At 34.1% G+C, this 17463-nt stretch overlaps 2 protein-coding genes across 3 annotated transcripts in view; one reads left to right on the forward strand and one right to left on the reverse strand.

Annotated features, from left to right (window-relative positions):
• Positions 1–3325: 3325 nt before the first annotated feature.
• LOC107755843 (carbohydrate deacetylase-like) overlaps positions 3326–17463 on the forward strand; it is a 22451-nt gene continuing 8313 nt past the window's right edge. Inside the window, exon 1 of one of the 2 annotated variants that reach the window (XM_016572773.1) lies at positions 3326–3586. In XM_016572773.1, coding sequence (XP_016428259.1) covers positions 3475–3586 — 112 coding nt within the window. In that variant the 5' untranslated portion in view covers positions 3326–3474. The remainder of the gene's footprint in view (positions 3587–17463) is intronic. The other variant, XM_016572777.1, reaches the window with a different exon arrangement.
• Positions 15780–17463, reverse strand: part of sdf2l1 (stromal cell-derived factor 2-like 1) — a 2523-nt gene continuing 839 nt past the window's right edge. The window contains exons 2-3 of the mRNA XM_016572778.1: positions 16305–16501; positions 15780–16201 (exon numbers count right to left, since the gene is read on the reverse strand). Coding sequence (XP_016428264.1) covers positions 15923–16201; positions 16305–16501 — 476 coding nt within the window. The 3' untranslated portion in view covers positions 15780–15922. The remainder of the gene's footprint in view (positions 16202–16304; positions 16502–17463) is intronic.

Raw genomic sequence — 17463 nt, forward strand, 5'->3', positions numbered from 1 at the left:
GCAAGGAGCTGGAGACTGCCTGAAGAGTCAGAGAGAGGGGGTAGAAAGAAAGGAAAAGGTGGAAAGGGCCTTCAGAATAACAGGCGAGGTGAAGAGAGGAACACACCGGCTTCTCACAACCTCACAGTTCCTTCCCCTCACAGTCATCAATACCCATCAATAGGAATTGGCCTCCAGAGAGAGAGAGAGAGAGAGAGAGAGAGAGAGACAGAGAGAGAGAGGGCAGCCACATGCTACATTAACAAACAGAAGGAAATGTATGAATCAAAGAGGAAACAGAAAAAAAACAAAACAAAACAAACACCCAAATGAAGTGAATGTTTGAGTCGTTTCACCAAAACAGAAACAACTACTAAACTTACTCCTTCATTATATATGCAGATTTAATGCTTAAGATTAACAAGCAAAGAGGAATGCATTGCAAAAAATGACATAGATAGATAGATGTCCTGATTCAATTAAATACTAGTATTAAATACTTCAATTAAATTAAACATTAAATTAAATATTTTTTTTCAATTAAATACGTGCTTTCAATAACAATTGATTTTCAGTGAGTTAGATACATCCCCCTTGTTTAATATATATATATATATTTTTTTTTACAAATATGTTTTTTAACAAACAAAAGGAAATGTATGAATCAAAGAGGAAACAGAAAAAAACCAAAACAAAACAAACACCCAAATGAAGTGAATGTTTGAGTCGTTTCACCAAAACAGAAACAACTACTAAACTTACTCCTTCATTATATATGCAGATTTAATGCTTAAGATTAACAAGCAAAGAGGAATGCATTGCAAAAAATGACATAGATAGATAGATGTCCTGATTCAATTAAATACTAGTATTAAATACTTCAATTAAATTAAACATTAAATTAAATATTTTTTTTCAATTAAATACGTGCTTTCAATAACAATTGATTTTCAGTGAGTTAGATACATCCCCCTTGTTTAATATATATATATATATTTTTTTTTACAAATATGTTTTAAAAATTAAGAACTGGTGTCAGATGTTTTTGCACAAACACACATGCATTTTGCACATTAAAATGAGATTCAGCTGAAACCTAATTATTTTTTTCATTATTATAATTATTTAATCCTTACATAAAAACACAATGATCTGTACAAACATCAGGACCTTGAGCTATTTGTTTTGAACTGTTATTTACTTCTTAATTCACCGATTCTGATTGTGAGATTTATTCTAATCACACTTATTTATATTTCATGTAATCACTATAAATTACACAGACTGTCCCTCTAAAATACAACAAGTGTTTGATTTATTTGTGATGATTTCAAGATTTGTTCTAAAACATCTGTGTGGTTAATGTTGTTTTCTTTATCATTAACAGCTAAACTGTTGTTCACATGAAACACAAACATACATACACCCAGAAAGATGCATCAAAATGGTTCATTATTTTATTGCAAACATTTTATTTGATGTCAAATATTTAGTTCTAGCAAAATCCTACAGCTTTAAAAATGTTTGTTTGAACATACAAATTTAAAGTGTAGAAAAACACACACTGCTGCAATTAAAAGTAAAAAGAGAAATGCACCATGAGATTTTATGTTACAAATGTCTGTGTAAACAACTGTACATGTAATTAGTTTTGAGCTTAAATGAGAGAAGTGCAGTAATTGTGTTTATATTTAAAATTATTTGCCAAAATCTGTCTGTATAAAAATGTCTTGGAACGATGTATTTGTACAGACATTTAGATAATAAAACATTAATAACAAAGCAGTGTGATAGAACAGCAAAGTATGCGCAAATTAGGCTACCTTTTATCAAACACACATGAGAGTTTACTCCATTTGCTGGGATGTGGGCGTGACCAACAGGGTTTGGGAAGCGTCACATGGTCACTAAAGAGGCGGAGATTTTCTAGGCTTTCCCCTCTTCCTCTAACCGATATAACATGGGTTGGATGAATAAGACTATATTATTCATCTTGTAGGAATTTACACAGAACGAACAGAAATTTAAAGTTTTCTTAATTGCACGTGTTTTTAAAATATTAAAGCGAAATGTTCATAGCATAATAGATCAAATGCTTTAGTGATTTGTATAATAAAATAGGCTACTTATCAACTTCAGTTTATTGAAAGATCACAATTTCTAAAAAAAAAAAAAAAAAAGAATACGTTTTTTTTTTATCTATCCCGGAGACCTATAGCTTTCTCAGTACATTCCACAGTTGCTTCTCTAAGCTGGCGTCTCTGAGAGGCTATAAAAATCAGCATGGCCGTCAAATTCTTACAAAGCATTAGGCTCACTATTAGAGAAAATTAGAATCTGATATTTATTGGGCTAACAGAAATTAGATCAAATATATAATAATTAAATATTTAATTTGACTGAAAAACAAATGGGAAACACAAATATAACAACTCTTCAATGTACACTGAAAAAAGGCAACATCTAAATTAACTTAAAGTCACAAATGCTATTTAACATTACTGATCCAACCTATATACACATCAATTTATATCAACAAAAATTGTATAAGTTAAAAATAACTCTTGGTAACAATTGCATGTTACCACTTTTTTTTTTTTTACAGTGTACAAAATATTAATCATTTGTCATTAAACTGTTCATTATGGGTTTTTGCAATGCTAGTGCAAATAAATATGCAACTTTTTTCTGCATTGAAGTGGAAAAGCGTTCCCAGTCAAAGAACCCTCAACGAATGCCAATGGAATGTCTATCATAATTTGTAGATCAATTAAGAGTCACATACGATTCTTCTGGATAAATGACGAAAAGATAAAAAGAAGCAATTTCAATTTTTCTGTTTTATTAGAATTTCAGTTTAGGCAGTAGGATCTTATTTTATTCTTACAGGATTCTCATTATGATAGTTCTATTATGATAGTTCTAGTGATAGAGTTGGTTCTAAATGATGATTAAATTCCATTAGAATTATTTTAGGATTTTAACTAGTTAAGTATTCTTTAAAAGTATACAGTCAACAATAAACGTATCTAAAATTGACCTTTATTATTTTTGTTCCTGTGGCATGGAATTTAATAACTGTTTTCATGTAATCTGCTACTTTAAAACTACAATTCATGTAATCTTTCAATCTAGCATAAGAAGAAATTTGTGAATGGAGTGCAGAATTTGTGTGTTCATTGTTAAACTAAAACTATACGATGACGTTTCACTCCAAGTAGCCTATCGCGGGATTCACAAGACAGTTAAATGCCTTTGACTTCAACCAATGGTTCTTCAAGCGGCAAAGACTAGCGCAGAAACGGGCCAATCGCGAAGACGCATGCAAATGAGGAATTTGCTTCAGCAAGAGCTGAATGTCAACTAGTCAAAGATGGAGTCTTGAGCAAAGAGGGCCATTGGCTTGCCATGGATAAATTACGGTTTTGATTTTTTAGACCAAGAGGGGAAAGAATGCGCGAGCATGACGAGATGGCACTATGTTACGCAGGATGAATGCGAAGATATTTGAAGAAATTCGCGCTTCTTGCCTTGCAACCCTTCGGTCCAACTTTTTCTCTTTTTGTCGGTGTCTTCTGCTTTCAAGGATTGTCCCTCCCTTGGCCAGGTACCATTCATGAAATTTAGGGGGTCCTCTTTCTGTCTGTGAGTAGCATCCGGGTGATTTGGTGGAAATGGCGGGAGCTCAGGGGCAAAAACGACAACGTTGAGTCGGCTTGGGTGGGGAGAACGACGAACGGTGTGCCATAGAAGCCCCCGAACATGGCTGTAGTTAGAAATGTGAAGAGCGCGCTGGTGAGGATATCAAGAGGGCATCGCGTTTGAGAAGTCTTGTCTGTCAGGCTGTCATTCAGTCAAAGGGAACAATCTCCTTTCTTTTCTCTTCTATTGTCATCAATGTTGATCTGTTGCAGCCACCTGGTTGGTTATTTAGTCCGAGGAATCCATGTAAAGCATCTAACTTCACCATATTCTCAAGAAGCCAATGATTAACTTGCAAAAGGGTGTTGTTGGAAGCCTAGTCCGTATTTTCCACGTGTTTTTCTACACAGTCTAAATCAGTAACTGTAAAATAATAGATTTGGGAAATAAAAGATTTTATGAGCTCAAGTGAAATAGAGAAGTAGAAACACGATGTGCCACTTTTTTTCTTTTCTTTTTTTAATAACGCAGCTCCAGGTTTAAAGTCTATATAAACGAAACAAAAATGTGCAATTTCTAATTGCAGTGCTCTGTGATTTTGTTGCAAATGCCGTGTTTGTGGATAAATTCCTGAATGCACTGAAATCGAGGCTTTTTGTGTGCGTCTGCAGTGCCATTCTTATTGCGAAAAAAAATCATTGTAGCAATTTCTATAAATCATTTAATGTCTGTAATTAATGCGTAAAACTGTACTGGTGGATTGCACGAGGTTGTGCATAAATATGTGTGTTTTTTACTCATTAAAGTATGATTTGTACAGTTCGGTTTAATATTTACATCTCAGCCAAATATAAAGGTTAATTTTAGGAAAAACTTAAATCTTCCGTGTTTTTTCCCCCACCAAGTGTCCAAAAGCACTGTTAATGTATGCATTGAAAATAACAACCTTAAGGAGCCTCCGCCCCCTCACCTTGTCCCCTAACCAGGGGGTTTCAAATTGCCACTTTGGCAAGGGGGACAAGAATAATACGTATTAAACGAAGGTTTCTCATATAGCCTACTGTATCGCGGAATGTGCTCTTTGCCCTATTTTGTCCTCTTCCTTCGTATCTCACTCAAAGCAGTGTGTTCATCGCTATTTGCTGCTGAAATTGTATGAAAAACATGCTGCTAAATATAAATGTTCGTTTGGAGATTTTGCCACGTCTTGCTTGGTTTTAATTACATGTGTGTTTTCTCCCTCAGCTTAAGCTTTAATAACAGATAGTATACCCCAATTGGAAGGTTTGGAGATTTTTAATTTGTTATAATTATTTATGCCCTCCAGTATCTTTATTTTTCTTAGAGGTACATGTGTAGGAATAAATTGCTTTAACTGTTGAAATGACATAGCGTTAAGTTGATTATGATAACCACCGTTATGACCAGTAGGCTATATGGTCTAAAATTTACATTAAAATTCCAGTCATTTCGTGGATTCAGTCATTTTGTCATTTTTGATAAATCAGTTCAAAATATAAACCATTATTACACACCCTGTGTTCAATTTCTTTACTGTTGTTGTCCAGGGCCCTTTTTCTGTTGTACTACTGTGCAGTCAGATGAGCAGTGCAATATTAAAAGGGCATTGGCTGACAAAAAATAAAAAAAAGAGGAAAGAAAGACAGAAAAAGTAACCTTCACCCCTCCCCAATAAGTTTTCAAGTTCTCTCACCCTCATTTCGCTATATTACGTGTATGTATCCGTCTAAATTTCATGAATTATATAACAGGTGTAATGAATTGATTCTATAAAGACGTATTATGACGTCAAAATGGCGTTGCTACTCAGATACAGAATTATAAGGCAACAAATGCTGACGCTCCAGTAAAATAAAATTAAGCGTAATGCGTTTAAGTTGCCCATTAAAGCAAACGTGTGGTTAGCGAATATTTATTTACTGACATAAAGCATACCTATTTACTCTTATATAGGCTGTTCCTCTTTAATTAGCCTAAATTCACTTGCCTAACTTCAACTATGACGGATGATTTCCCTTCGCTGGATTTAAGGCCCGTTCAAAGGTGGCCCATGCATTTTGGCTGTGCTAAGGTCTGTTGCTTTGACGATGTTGCACTACTGAACCATCTACTCAAGCAGTGCAATAGTATTGTCATTGCATTCGGCTTTCGCCTACTCCCCCACAAGAACCTTTAAACATTGCTGATGTAAATAATTGTATTCTGCATTTTATTCTTTATGATTTAATTATATAATTAAAATGTTCTTGCAGGTAAAGTTTGTGTTTGTTTAATCGTTTTCCCCCATCTTTCTCAAATTGGAAATTGAAGCTATTTATTGTAAATTTAGTGCCAAAGCAATTTTTTTTCTTACGCTGGAATATATAGCCTATTAATCACTATTGTGGGAATTAAACTGTTTGATGCAAAGTACCACCAGTGCTTCCATCTCCTTGTAACTCCCTACTAAACAGAGCTGGTAGGTGTGTGTAACCATATATTTAGATTTTTATTTATAATGAAGGAGCTCTTCCAGAAGGCAGAAGGAAGGGATGATTCTCTTGTTTGAGCCAGATCGGTGGGGGATGGGACTATTTGTAAGGAATGTAGGGGGCAGGTCCCTTTCCAAGAGGGGAGGAAATGTGAGAAGAGGAGGGGAGGTCGCACGTAGTGACCCCCACAAGAACCTTTAAACATTGCTGTGGCAAGCGGTAGCCTATATGGTTAAGGGCGTTCAAGTAGTACTATTTCAAATGGCGAAAAGGGGGGTTCACACGAGTCTAGACCACCTAGATGTATGAGCCCAGACGTGTGCACGATGTTGGATTTATTCCATGCACAACAGCATTGTTGTAGCGCATGCACCAGGCGTGTGAACTGCAGTATTTGACCTAAGGTATATCTGTGACACCAGGTTTTTCCACTTATTTGAAAATGCCTAGACTACGCCTCCTTCGAAAGAACATTTTGTACGACTGAGGTCGTCTTCGTTTGCATTGAAAGCCACGTGTTCGATTAAGTAACACTCCAACAATGCTTTGAAGTGAGTTTCTCAACCTTTTGCATATTTCGGGAACTTCTGTATGAGGCCTGCTGGCAGAGAGGTGCAGAAAAGCAGTGGATAATAACGAGCGGACATAAATAATCATCTAAACGCCATTTTATGTTTTTTTGTCCATTCGTAAATGTCACTAGCGCACGAAATGTTCACAGAACAGCCAATATTATCAATAATAATATCCTCTTATAAAGTGTTATGAACGTCCTTTTGCTGTTTTTAAATATAGCTACACCCTCCTTATGTGTTTGTAGTCAACAGCAACGTGTTGAATTTTCCTTATTTTCTTTTCAGAATCGTGTATATATATATATATATATATATATATTAGGCTACTTATTTTTGGCTGAGGTGTATTTATATTGCTAATGTAAATAATTGTATTCTGCATTTTATTCTTTATGATTTAATTATATAATTAAAATGTTCTTGCAGGTAAAGTTTGTGTTGGTTTAATCGTTTTCCCCCATCTTTCTCAAATTGGAAATTGAAGCTATTTATTGTAAATTTAGTGCCAAAGCAATTTTTTTTCTTACGCTGGAATATATAGCCTATTAATCACTATTGTGGGAATTAAACTGTTTGATGCAAAGTACCACCAGTGCTTCCATCTCCTTGTAACTCCCTACTAAACAGAGCTGGTAGGTGTGTGTAACCATATATTTAGATTTTTATTTATAATGAAGGAGCTCTTCCAGAAGGCAGAAGGAAGGGATGATTCTCTTGTTTGAGCCAGATCGGTGGGGGATGGGACTATTTGTAAGGAATGTAGGGGGCAGGTCCCTTTCCAAGAGGGGAGGAAATGTGAGAAGAGGAGGGGAGGTCGCACGTAGTGACATTTTACTCTTGGTCAGTATCTGCAAGGTTATGCAATTTGAACTTTTTGGTTGTCTCATCATCTGGCTAAACGAAGTGTAATCTATTGGTTGATACCAGATCGGTGTGTGTGAATACACTTGCGCAATACACACAGACTTTGTATATAGCCTACGTGATATGCGAGTCAATGGCGTGACGCATAGTTTTAAATCAAATATATTACACGCAATTCATACAAAATACCTCTTATATGATGAACGCGTTTTTAACTCTGGAATTATTTCAATATTATCCTTGTAATTGTTTTTGTGTGTGACTTAAATAGGCTACATCTACGGAGTGTAACTTCTGAAATTGTAAAAAAAAACAACAACTTTAATTTAAAGGCTAAAATTGTTAGAGAGGGGGGAAAAAAAATCAATATTGGCATAAGAAGTCAGCCATAATCTTTTATTATTATTGTTTTAATATTTAGGCTACGCGTTCTAACAAACATTCAGGAATCATTTTGTTATCATGTGACAAGAAAAACAAAGAACCATTTAAGACCATCATGACTTGACTGTGTCGAGTTTATAGCTAATAATTATTATTATTTATGAAAATGCACGCTTTATTCAAACGAAGTCCTAAGACAACTTTGTGATATTCATGACTTTTAAAAAAAAAATGATCGTATTATTATTTATTTATTTTAAATTCACATGGATTCACAGTAGCCTACAAGGAACGTAGCCTATTTCAAAACTTTAAATTAAATTAATGGTTACGCCACTAGACATTTTCATGTCTTTTGCAAAAAAAAAAAAGCGTGATAACTTGGAACTTGGCACACGTGTTTTAAACTAGACCTTTAAAAAGATTTCTCATTTTTATCATCTCGAGCATTTGTTACTGACCCGTATATATAGCGTCTCCACTGTAAAAGGTAAGCTTGAGACTCAACGGTCTGAACTGAGGAATTTTACGCTACATACCGCAACGCGCATGCGCAGCGCATTCATGGGGCACTATATAGCATACTGAGGCCTACAGATTCTCTGTTCTCATGATCCTGAACCCAGCTCTGAGCTAGTAGGCTTTGAAGCTTTACATGAGGAGTGGTAAGTCTTCATTCACCTGCAGATTTGGTAGCGCGTTATATATTCTTATGTAGAACCAATATAGATTATAAAATCGCCATACGCCAATTCGTAGTATCGAGCACATATTTGCATACAACAACGCGTACCACTACTGGTCAGTGTGCTCAGCTGATACACTACACCAGTCGTCTTCTATCTTTTAGGGCGTCGTATTCTCGCCCTGTTGTCATGATTCAACATTTTCACTGTAAGTTCACTGCATGAAACCTGATTGGAAAAATGTTTAACGTGTTTTATTACAGAGGGGGACAAGTAAAATCATGCATGTGAGTTCAATGTGAAATTCCCTAAGGAGAAAAAAAAAAACATCCTGTTGGAGCATGTCGTTAACTCCAAGGCAAAAGCTGGTATGCTTGGAATTGCAGAGCACCAAGACTGCTTTTGGACGCAGATAACCAAAGGGCCTACAATATGCTTTCCACTCAGTGCTTCTCATATTTGAATGCCTGAGTCAGTCCATTTGCGTGGTTTTGAAAGAATGTGTGTCTTTATTGATAGCATGCATGTATTGTTATTAGAAGATGATTGTTTTTAAGTAGCCCATTTAAAATGCCAGATGTGCTACGAATGATGTTTTTGAAAAAATGTCACATGGTGTATTTATGATTCTAAATGTTCATGATAATTTCTTTACAAATGCAGATTAAATTGTATGATTAAGTATGAAAGCATTCAAACTCAACCATGTAAAAACCTCAACAGTTTTGCTCTATTAAACTTTAAAAATGTTATGTTAAATGTTTTGTTTAGCAGGAAATCAACTAAACTGAATTCTGCTTAAAATTAAATTTGAAATGAACAGCATTTTGCCATTCACTTTGGCTTGTTTGTAGGCTCTTCCTTGCTGTGAAAGGGTCAGATGTCACAAAGAGGTTTGCGTATCATGTGTTGTAGAGCAGGAACCATTTTCAGTCTCACCATCTAGGAATTTAAACCCCTAGTTATTGTGTTTTGCACAGCCATGTTATCTTTTCCCTGAAGTGCTGTGTGATTATCATGATAAATGCATCTTGCAGGCGAGACCCTATCAATATTGCCTCTGCTTTTTTCACTGTTTATGGAGTAGTGCAATATTGCTTATAGGGTCTTGACTTTAAGGGTAATCTGCAATTTCAGGAACATTCAGGGATTTGATTGTCCTTTGTCATTTTTATTAAAATGTGCAATGATGTTATGCCAAGGCTTGACAAGATCTCAATCTATGAATCGTTTTGTGGAGAAAGAATGGGGTTGCTGCTTTAAACAATTTCATTTGAAATGCAATAACACCTGTTTTACATCAAAAAACAAAATGGCCCACGAATATTTTGATGTGGTTGTAGATAGCTTGCTTTTAGCAGTGCAAACACAGCTATTACATTGAAACCTTTCCTAATATGAATTATATCATTAAGTCAGAGAACAAGCTGTCCTTTGCACAGTCGAAAAGTGACTAGTTTTAAACAATAGTAATAGACCCAGGCTAGTTTATTCAGCAATTTATTCAGATACTCTTTATTTGTCCACTGTAAAGCAGCGTTTCTGTCAAGTCCATGTATTTGGAAGGAAATATTTCTGTTTTTGATAATGCACATTTTTCCTCAACATGCTCTCACATCGTCTTCCTCAACATCGTCTCAACTTTAGAGAAATAAATTACTACAGCACTGTCATATTTCAATAGACTTAAAATGTGAGCTCTGAAACAACAATTTTAACTTCCTTGGTTTCTCTGTTGGCCATTTCTAATATTGATATTTTAAAACACAACTGTTTTTACCTGAATTTGTTACAAAAATTGTGATTTTTGAACTGCACATGTAAGTGAAAAATACTATTGACCGCTGAACATTTTAACCGAAGATCCTATATACAATATATAATATTTCAGGTCGTGCAGTTCAACATAAAATCAATGTAAAGCAAGTTAAATTCAACATTTCATAAAGCATTGCTTGTATGAAAATCTAGCTCTCTCTAAATGTGCTTTCAAATAGTTATAATTTTGTTCATATCATCATAATCTCATAATCAATAGGTTAACCTTGAGTGAGTCTGTGTATGCAGTAATATGGAAGCTGTGTAGAGGTCTGAGAAATGGATCATGAAAGGCATAAGAAGGCATTTCTTGTGATGGTCAGGGATTGACAGGTGTATTTCTAAAGGCTGTTGAATTAGTGTTTTATTTTTTTAGACCACCTGAAATGGCTGGAAAGCATTTGGCTATTTAGAAATTATAAAAATTTAGTGTAATATGAACAACATACTGTTTGTGTGAGCATGTTCTTGGTCCCATTGTTTGTCTGTTGCCTGACACTCTTTCCCTGTTGCACTACTGTGGGAGCTGCAGCTAGCAGTGCAATAATGAAAGGGCATCAGTCCACTGGACCAGACCACCAAACACACACCTATCCCTTATTTACCGCAAATGACATGCTTCTCCTGCATGCTTCAACCCAGATGAGCCGCAAAGCACTAATCTGTCCATATACCTTCCGTAAGTGGTGGTTGGTATTACATTCATTTATTTAGCAGATGTCTTTATCGACTTTTAAGCAACTTTAAATACAAATGAGGAATAAAATAGATTTTTGCTTTGGCAAATCATTAATTTGCTCTGTACATAATCAGTCTTCAATAAAAGCAAAATGCATTAAATAAGTAAATGGTTTTTTTGTTTGTTTTATTTAAATGCTGTTAATTGCAGAAACTTTTTTATTTTGCCTGCTTGTGAAATTAAATGTCATTTTATTCTTTTTTGTTTAAAGTGTATGGCAGCAGTAAAATGTCATTGTATTTTCAGATAGGATGCTGTCCATAAATTGTACTTGCATTAAACATTTTACTTTTGTAGTTTCTTGTAAGAGAGTTTTATGAGATTTTTAGAATTGTTTTTTTTCTTATTTAAATGCTGTTGCAGAAAAAAATTATTTTGCCTGCTTGTGAAATTAAATGTCATTTTATTATTTTTTGTTTAAAGTGTATGGCAGCATTAAAATGTCATTGTATTTTCAGATAGGATGCTGTCCATAAATTGTACTTGCATTAAACATTTTACTTTTGTAGTTTCTTGTAAGAGAGTTTTATGAGATTTATAGAAGTGTCATGCAGTAGCTTTGGTTGCTCGATTATATTTGATTAGGTTTATAGGTTTGTTCTGATTTTGCATCTCCAAATGCTTGTTGAAAATCCACAACATCTTTTTTATATATATTAAATGACTGGAATAAAGGTCCTTTCAGGCCAAGAACGATAACGATAACCAATAACGTTCTGTTTACTGTATCACGCACCACTATCTCTTTAAAAGCATGCACTCTTTAAAATCGCATGGATTCTGATTGGCTGTCAATGTATTATGCTTCATCAGCTGGAAAAAATAATGTTGTGAAAAGGATTCCAATGATATAATTCCTCTGTGCCATTATCGTAGTTGTGGTATGGACTTTGCTATTCTAATTCTAACACTTACAACTATTTTAAAACTAAATATCGTTATCGTTATAGTTATCGCCCTTGGTGTGAATGGTCCTTAAACACTTAATTTTTTTAAATGAATTTGCATTAATTTACTGCTAATATGACCAATTATCCTACATGGAAAAATACTATAGTAATTTATAGTAAATACTATAGTGTTTTTTAACCATACTATAGTAAAGTGTATTATACTGTGTATGTTATAGTATTTACAACACTTTGTTAATGAATGCTACAGCATACTGTATAGTGAACTGATAAACGGTAATAAATACTGTAGCATACTTTAGTTTTTACTACGGTAAACTGTTGTGTATTGTGGTATAATATACCCTATAGTTGTAGAAAACTTAGGTCAGTATTGGGTGGAGTAATTTGTTTTTATTACTATAGTTGTTATGTTACCACAGCAACTATAGAATTACCACAACAAATTAATTCAAGTACTTTACTATAGTATGGTTCAAAAACACTATAGTATTACTATAAATTACTATAGTATTTTTTTCATGTGGGATATGTCTTTTGTGCTTTCTGTGTTTCTTAAATTGCCATGGGTACAATTTTGCAATTCAAGGTGATTTCTGAACTCATATTTCAGATCCAGTCGCTCGGTTCACAGAAGTGGTTCACAATATTTCGACGCCAGACACTTCAATTTCCTGGTCACTCTCGTGATCGCATTTATGCTGTAACCTTAATGCTTGTCTTCTCTTGAGTACGATGTTTTTTCATAGCTCTTCACTTGAACCTGTGAGGACGTGTTTTCATGGCTGCCCCATCCGTGTGGATTCTCAGTTCAGCTATTAATTTGATAATAGTGCAATAGAGAACGTTTGAGCTATTTAAACCACGTGACACTAGGCTCCCTCAGTGCAGTATATGACACTGCGTCAAGATTGTGTCTCAGATATGGTGACAGCCAGTTAACAGGTTCTTTTTTAATATGATGCGTAGTAATAATTTATGTTGACAAACAACTGCAATAAATGTGTAGAATCGACAATGAAGGCACATTCGGTTCAATTGTAGTGGATCTAGATAGCCATGCTAAGCATAATAGGCCTATATGAAGAGAATAAAAACAAGTGTCTTTAATACAGATGCAGCTCAGTTTAGATGAAAAGACACATTTTTGTACCATATTAAATGAATCGCTCTCAGATGATAGAGTTCATAATGGGTGACTGCTAGCTGACTACGCAAACCCTGTGTTATATTATGTCGCCATCTTCTGGGAAGACAAAAAACAAAGTGGGTTGCCTTCAGCCCGCTGCCTCTTGCTGTACAAGTGTGTGTGTGTGTGTGTGTGTGTTTTAACTATCAAAGGGGGAAAAAAATGTTTATACAACAATTTATTAAAATTAAGTTTAAAATTCGTACACGTCTGTGAAACTTATAAAATTAACATTAATTAAAATAACATCGTTAAATATGTTTGACAACTCTTAATTTTATTTTGATTAATAAATCAGGAACAAACATTAAATTCGATAATGCTTAAGATATTATTAGCTCGTGTAAATTGAAGTGTAAATAAGCAGTATGAAAATGTAAGCCTATTTAACATATAATAAAAGTTCATATATTTAATCTAGAAGTTTAATTGTCTGCTAATTACTATAATACACTCTTAAAAATAAAGGTGCTTCGAAAGGTTCTTCAAGCGATGCCATAGAAGAACCATGTTTGGTTCCACAAAGAACCATTCAGTCAAAGGTTCTTTAAAGAACCATCTCTTTCTTACCTTTTTTGTAATCTGAAGAACCTTCTTTCACCACAAAGAACCTTTTGTGAAACAGAAAGGTTCTTCAGATGTTAAAGGTTCTTTATGGAACCATTTAGACAAAAAGGTTCTTCTATGGCATCGTGAAAGATTTTAAGAGTGTATGTTGAGCATCATCATGTAGTAATGATCCATAATGTTATTATAAGTCTTACCAGATGTTTTATATGCTTTTTCATTCATTGGTCTCTTCAAATATTTACTGGTTTCTGCTTAAACGGGTAAAGTGGGACATTGTTATTCATCTAATCGGTTTAATCATCATTATGTGGATTTTTCCATCACTCAAATCAGCATCATCCTAAAATAGAAGGAAGATATAAAAGAGATCCTTTGGTTTTGACATCATTCAGGGAGGCGAGTCATATTACAGATCTATAACAGGATCATATTTGAACAGCAGTGGTGGGAAACACTATGGTAAGTCAAATTACAAAACCTACTGAGGCAAAACTATTTAAATATCAAAGTTTACAAACAGTAAAATATAGTGAGAAGGATAGAATAAGCTTACGGTATCAGTAAGGAAGTTCAAACAGTGCAATTTGAAAATGTACATCTAATAACTTATTTAGTCAAATCAGTGATCTACGTGTTCGGGGAAGCATTTTAAGTTATTTTTAATATTTCTTCCTTTTTGCGTATTGCCGTTGCTGTTTACATTGTGACATATCTACGAGGCTAAACCATTTGGAACAACTTATTAGAAAGTATCCCACTTTAACTGTTTTCATTCAGTGAATACTACAGTAAACCCATAATAAATTAATTTGACATCTGATTTAAACTGCGTAAGCAGAATCTTTCATTTTGTTTAAATTTAATGACAGGTTTATTGTAATAACAATATTTTGGCGGAAACTGTGCTTACCATGGTGAATTTTTGTAAAGATTTGATTAAAACCAACCTGGTTAGGGTTAAAAAAAGTATCAAAACATATTTATATAAACAGTAAATATATAAACAATAAAGCATTAGAGAGTTAGTAAGCTGTTTGTTTGTTTTATTAACAAACTGTAAGAATTAACTGTACGTTTAACAAAATATATTCTTAAAAACAGCAGTTTTCGTTTGGTAATATCGATGTTCAGCGTTTCATTATTCCAATATGTAACGGTTAGTTATTTGTCCTCACTGTCCTTCCGTCACTGTGTATTATTACACATATTGTTTACAGTCCTAGTCACACATTTCACAGTGATATTGCTTTCTTTTCAATGTTCATGCAGTATGTGCCAAACAGTAGCTAAATGCTGCCCCCATTTGGATGCTGTGTGTCATCTTTCATTTTCCAGAAAAGTGAGATGAGCAGAAATAATCACCGTGTCAGGTGATTGCATTTGTATTTTTAGAGTAATCTTTAATAACGTCTAGATGGTGTGGAGTATTTATTGACTTGGATTCAGAAATTGGGCATCACAACAATGTATCTGCTTGTTCATAATTGTTTAATTATATGGTTCTTTAAAACATATTAGTTGTTCTAACTCAAATAAAAAATACCTACAGTATGTTTTCAAAAAACTTTATTTATGGTTTCACCAAATTATGTACATATTGGGTTATATACAGTATGAGGTGGAAAACAACTATTGGGAATTACAGTAACAGAAAACTTAAACCAAAACAGTCATTTCATATTTTTCCCCCACTGAGTTCAGAAAGATTACAGGATTTCACAGGCGCAAAAACACTATTTTATAGTACAATGCCATTTGTTCCAGTAGTAATCCAACCTAAATATAAATAATACAAAATACTCAGTTTTGAAGCATAAAATCCTGGTTTGTAATGTAATTTTATTCCCTTATGTACAAACAAACACATTCCAATCATAAGAAATCTTGTAAAACAAACCTTTTTGCCTTTTTGTCTGTGATGTTCATTTTGTGGGTGACTTTTGTCTCAAAAATTGTTTGACCAATAAATGTAAAACTTTATAGAAGCTGAAGGTTTATATATACATAGAGAGGGTTTCACAGCATGTGTGAGTGGAGTTCTCAGTCGCTCGCTACCATAATGCAGCGGCATCATCAGAGCTCGTCGTGGCGCACTGGATCACTGCTGGGCTGAATAAAAACCCCCTCCATCACCTTCCAGTAGTTATGCTGATTGGATGAAGGCATTCCATGGACCTCACGCTGGCCTCTGATTGGTTGACCGTACTGCTCTCCGGTTACACTGAGGAAAACCTCAGTGGCGACATGTTTGAATCGCACCACGTCATCACGTTCCCAGTACGTTGCACTGCACTGCACGCTCCATACGTCTAAATAATCTCCTTCTCCGTTTTCGCCAAACGCACTCACTTCCTACAAACATAAAACAAATCAGCACGATGATATAATTCAAATCCAGTCAGTTACAGTCACCTGAACATGTAGGTTAAGATAGAAGAGTGTTGTGTGGATCTACTTGGTGGTTAGACAGTGGGGAGCTAAAGTGATGTGAGTGTAGGTTGCGTCCGGTCTTCATGTGTGTAATTCGGATGGCCTGTCCGCATCGAATAGGCTCCCCGCGCTGACAAACTTTGTCTGGTTTCCCACGGATATGCCAGTAGCTGTTGGCATCATCGGCCAAATCCACGCCTGTTACTGATTGCTGGCCACTTCCTGCAGGGTATCGTGTAAACAATGTTTAATTTGAGCATATATGTAGATCATCTTCAACCTCATATTCATTTACTACTGTATTTAGATAGTACTCCAAAGTACTCAAAGAATATTATAATACCTTAATATCCCATAGTACATTTTATAAAAAAAATCTAAATATTTAGAAATATTTGTAATGATTTAATATTGTCATGATTAGTTATAGTAATGTGTGAAATATCCATTTGTTATTATTATTATTAATTATTTCTAATGTTGTTTATTATTCATGGTGTTCTGGGTATTATTTAGTTTTATATTAAGTTATTTTGGTCAGTTTCTGTATAGACACATACAGATAATTATACAAATATTTTAGCTAAGCAACACCTAAAAAAAATCTGGATAACCAAGTTAAATATCACTTATTATCATTATTACATTATTATTATTAGTAGTAGTAGTAATTTCTTTTATTTTTGTTTTTTATTCAGACTGGATTTATTTTCTTTAGTTTTTGTGTAGACATACAGATAATTGTACAAACATTTTTACCTAAAGAACTGCTAAAATGTCTGGTTCCACTGAGTTAAATATCATTTTATTATTATTATTATTATTATTATAAAATAACCACAACAACAATTATTCAGGGTTATTTTGGTCAGTTTTTGTATAGACACATACTTGAAGCCATAAAAAAAGTTCAATTTCCAATGTTCGATACAGTTACAGTTCATTTTACAGATATTAGCCCCATAGCAGGGCAAGTTTTGTTAATAATAAAATTCTAAAACATGCAAAAAGTGAAAAGCAAACAAACATATACACACACACATATACATATATATATATACATACATATATATATATATATATATATATGATCATCATAAGTAAGCAAGGAACTGATATTTACCACTGTGGTTTTATTACACTTCATGAGTAGAATTTATAACACCTCAGTGTTAGTTTCTTTC

Source organism: Sinocyclocheilus rhinocerous, unplaced genomic scaffold, assembly GCF_001515625.1.
Source record: "Sinocyclocheilus rhinocerous isolate Xijiao unplaced genomic scaffold, SAMN03320098_v1.1 scaffold352, whole genome shotgun sequence".
Lineage (NCBI taxonomy): Eukaryota > Metazoa > Chordata > Actinopteri > Cypriniformes > Cyprinidae > Sinocyclocheilus > Sinocyclocheilus rhinocerous.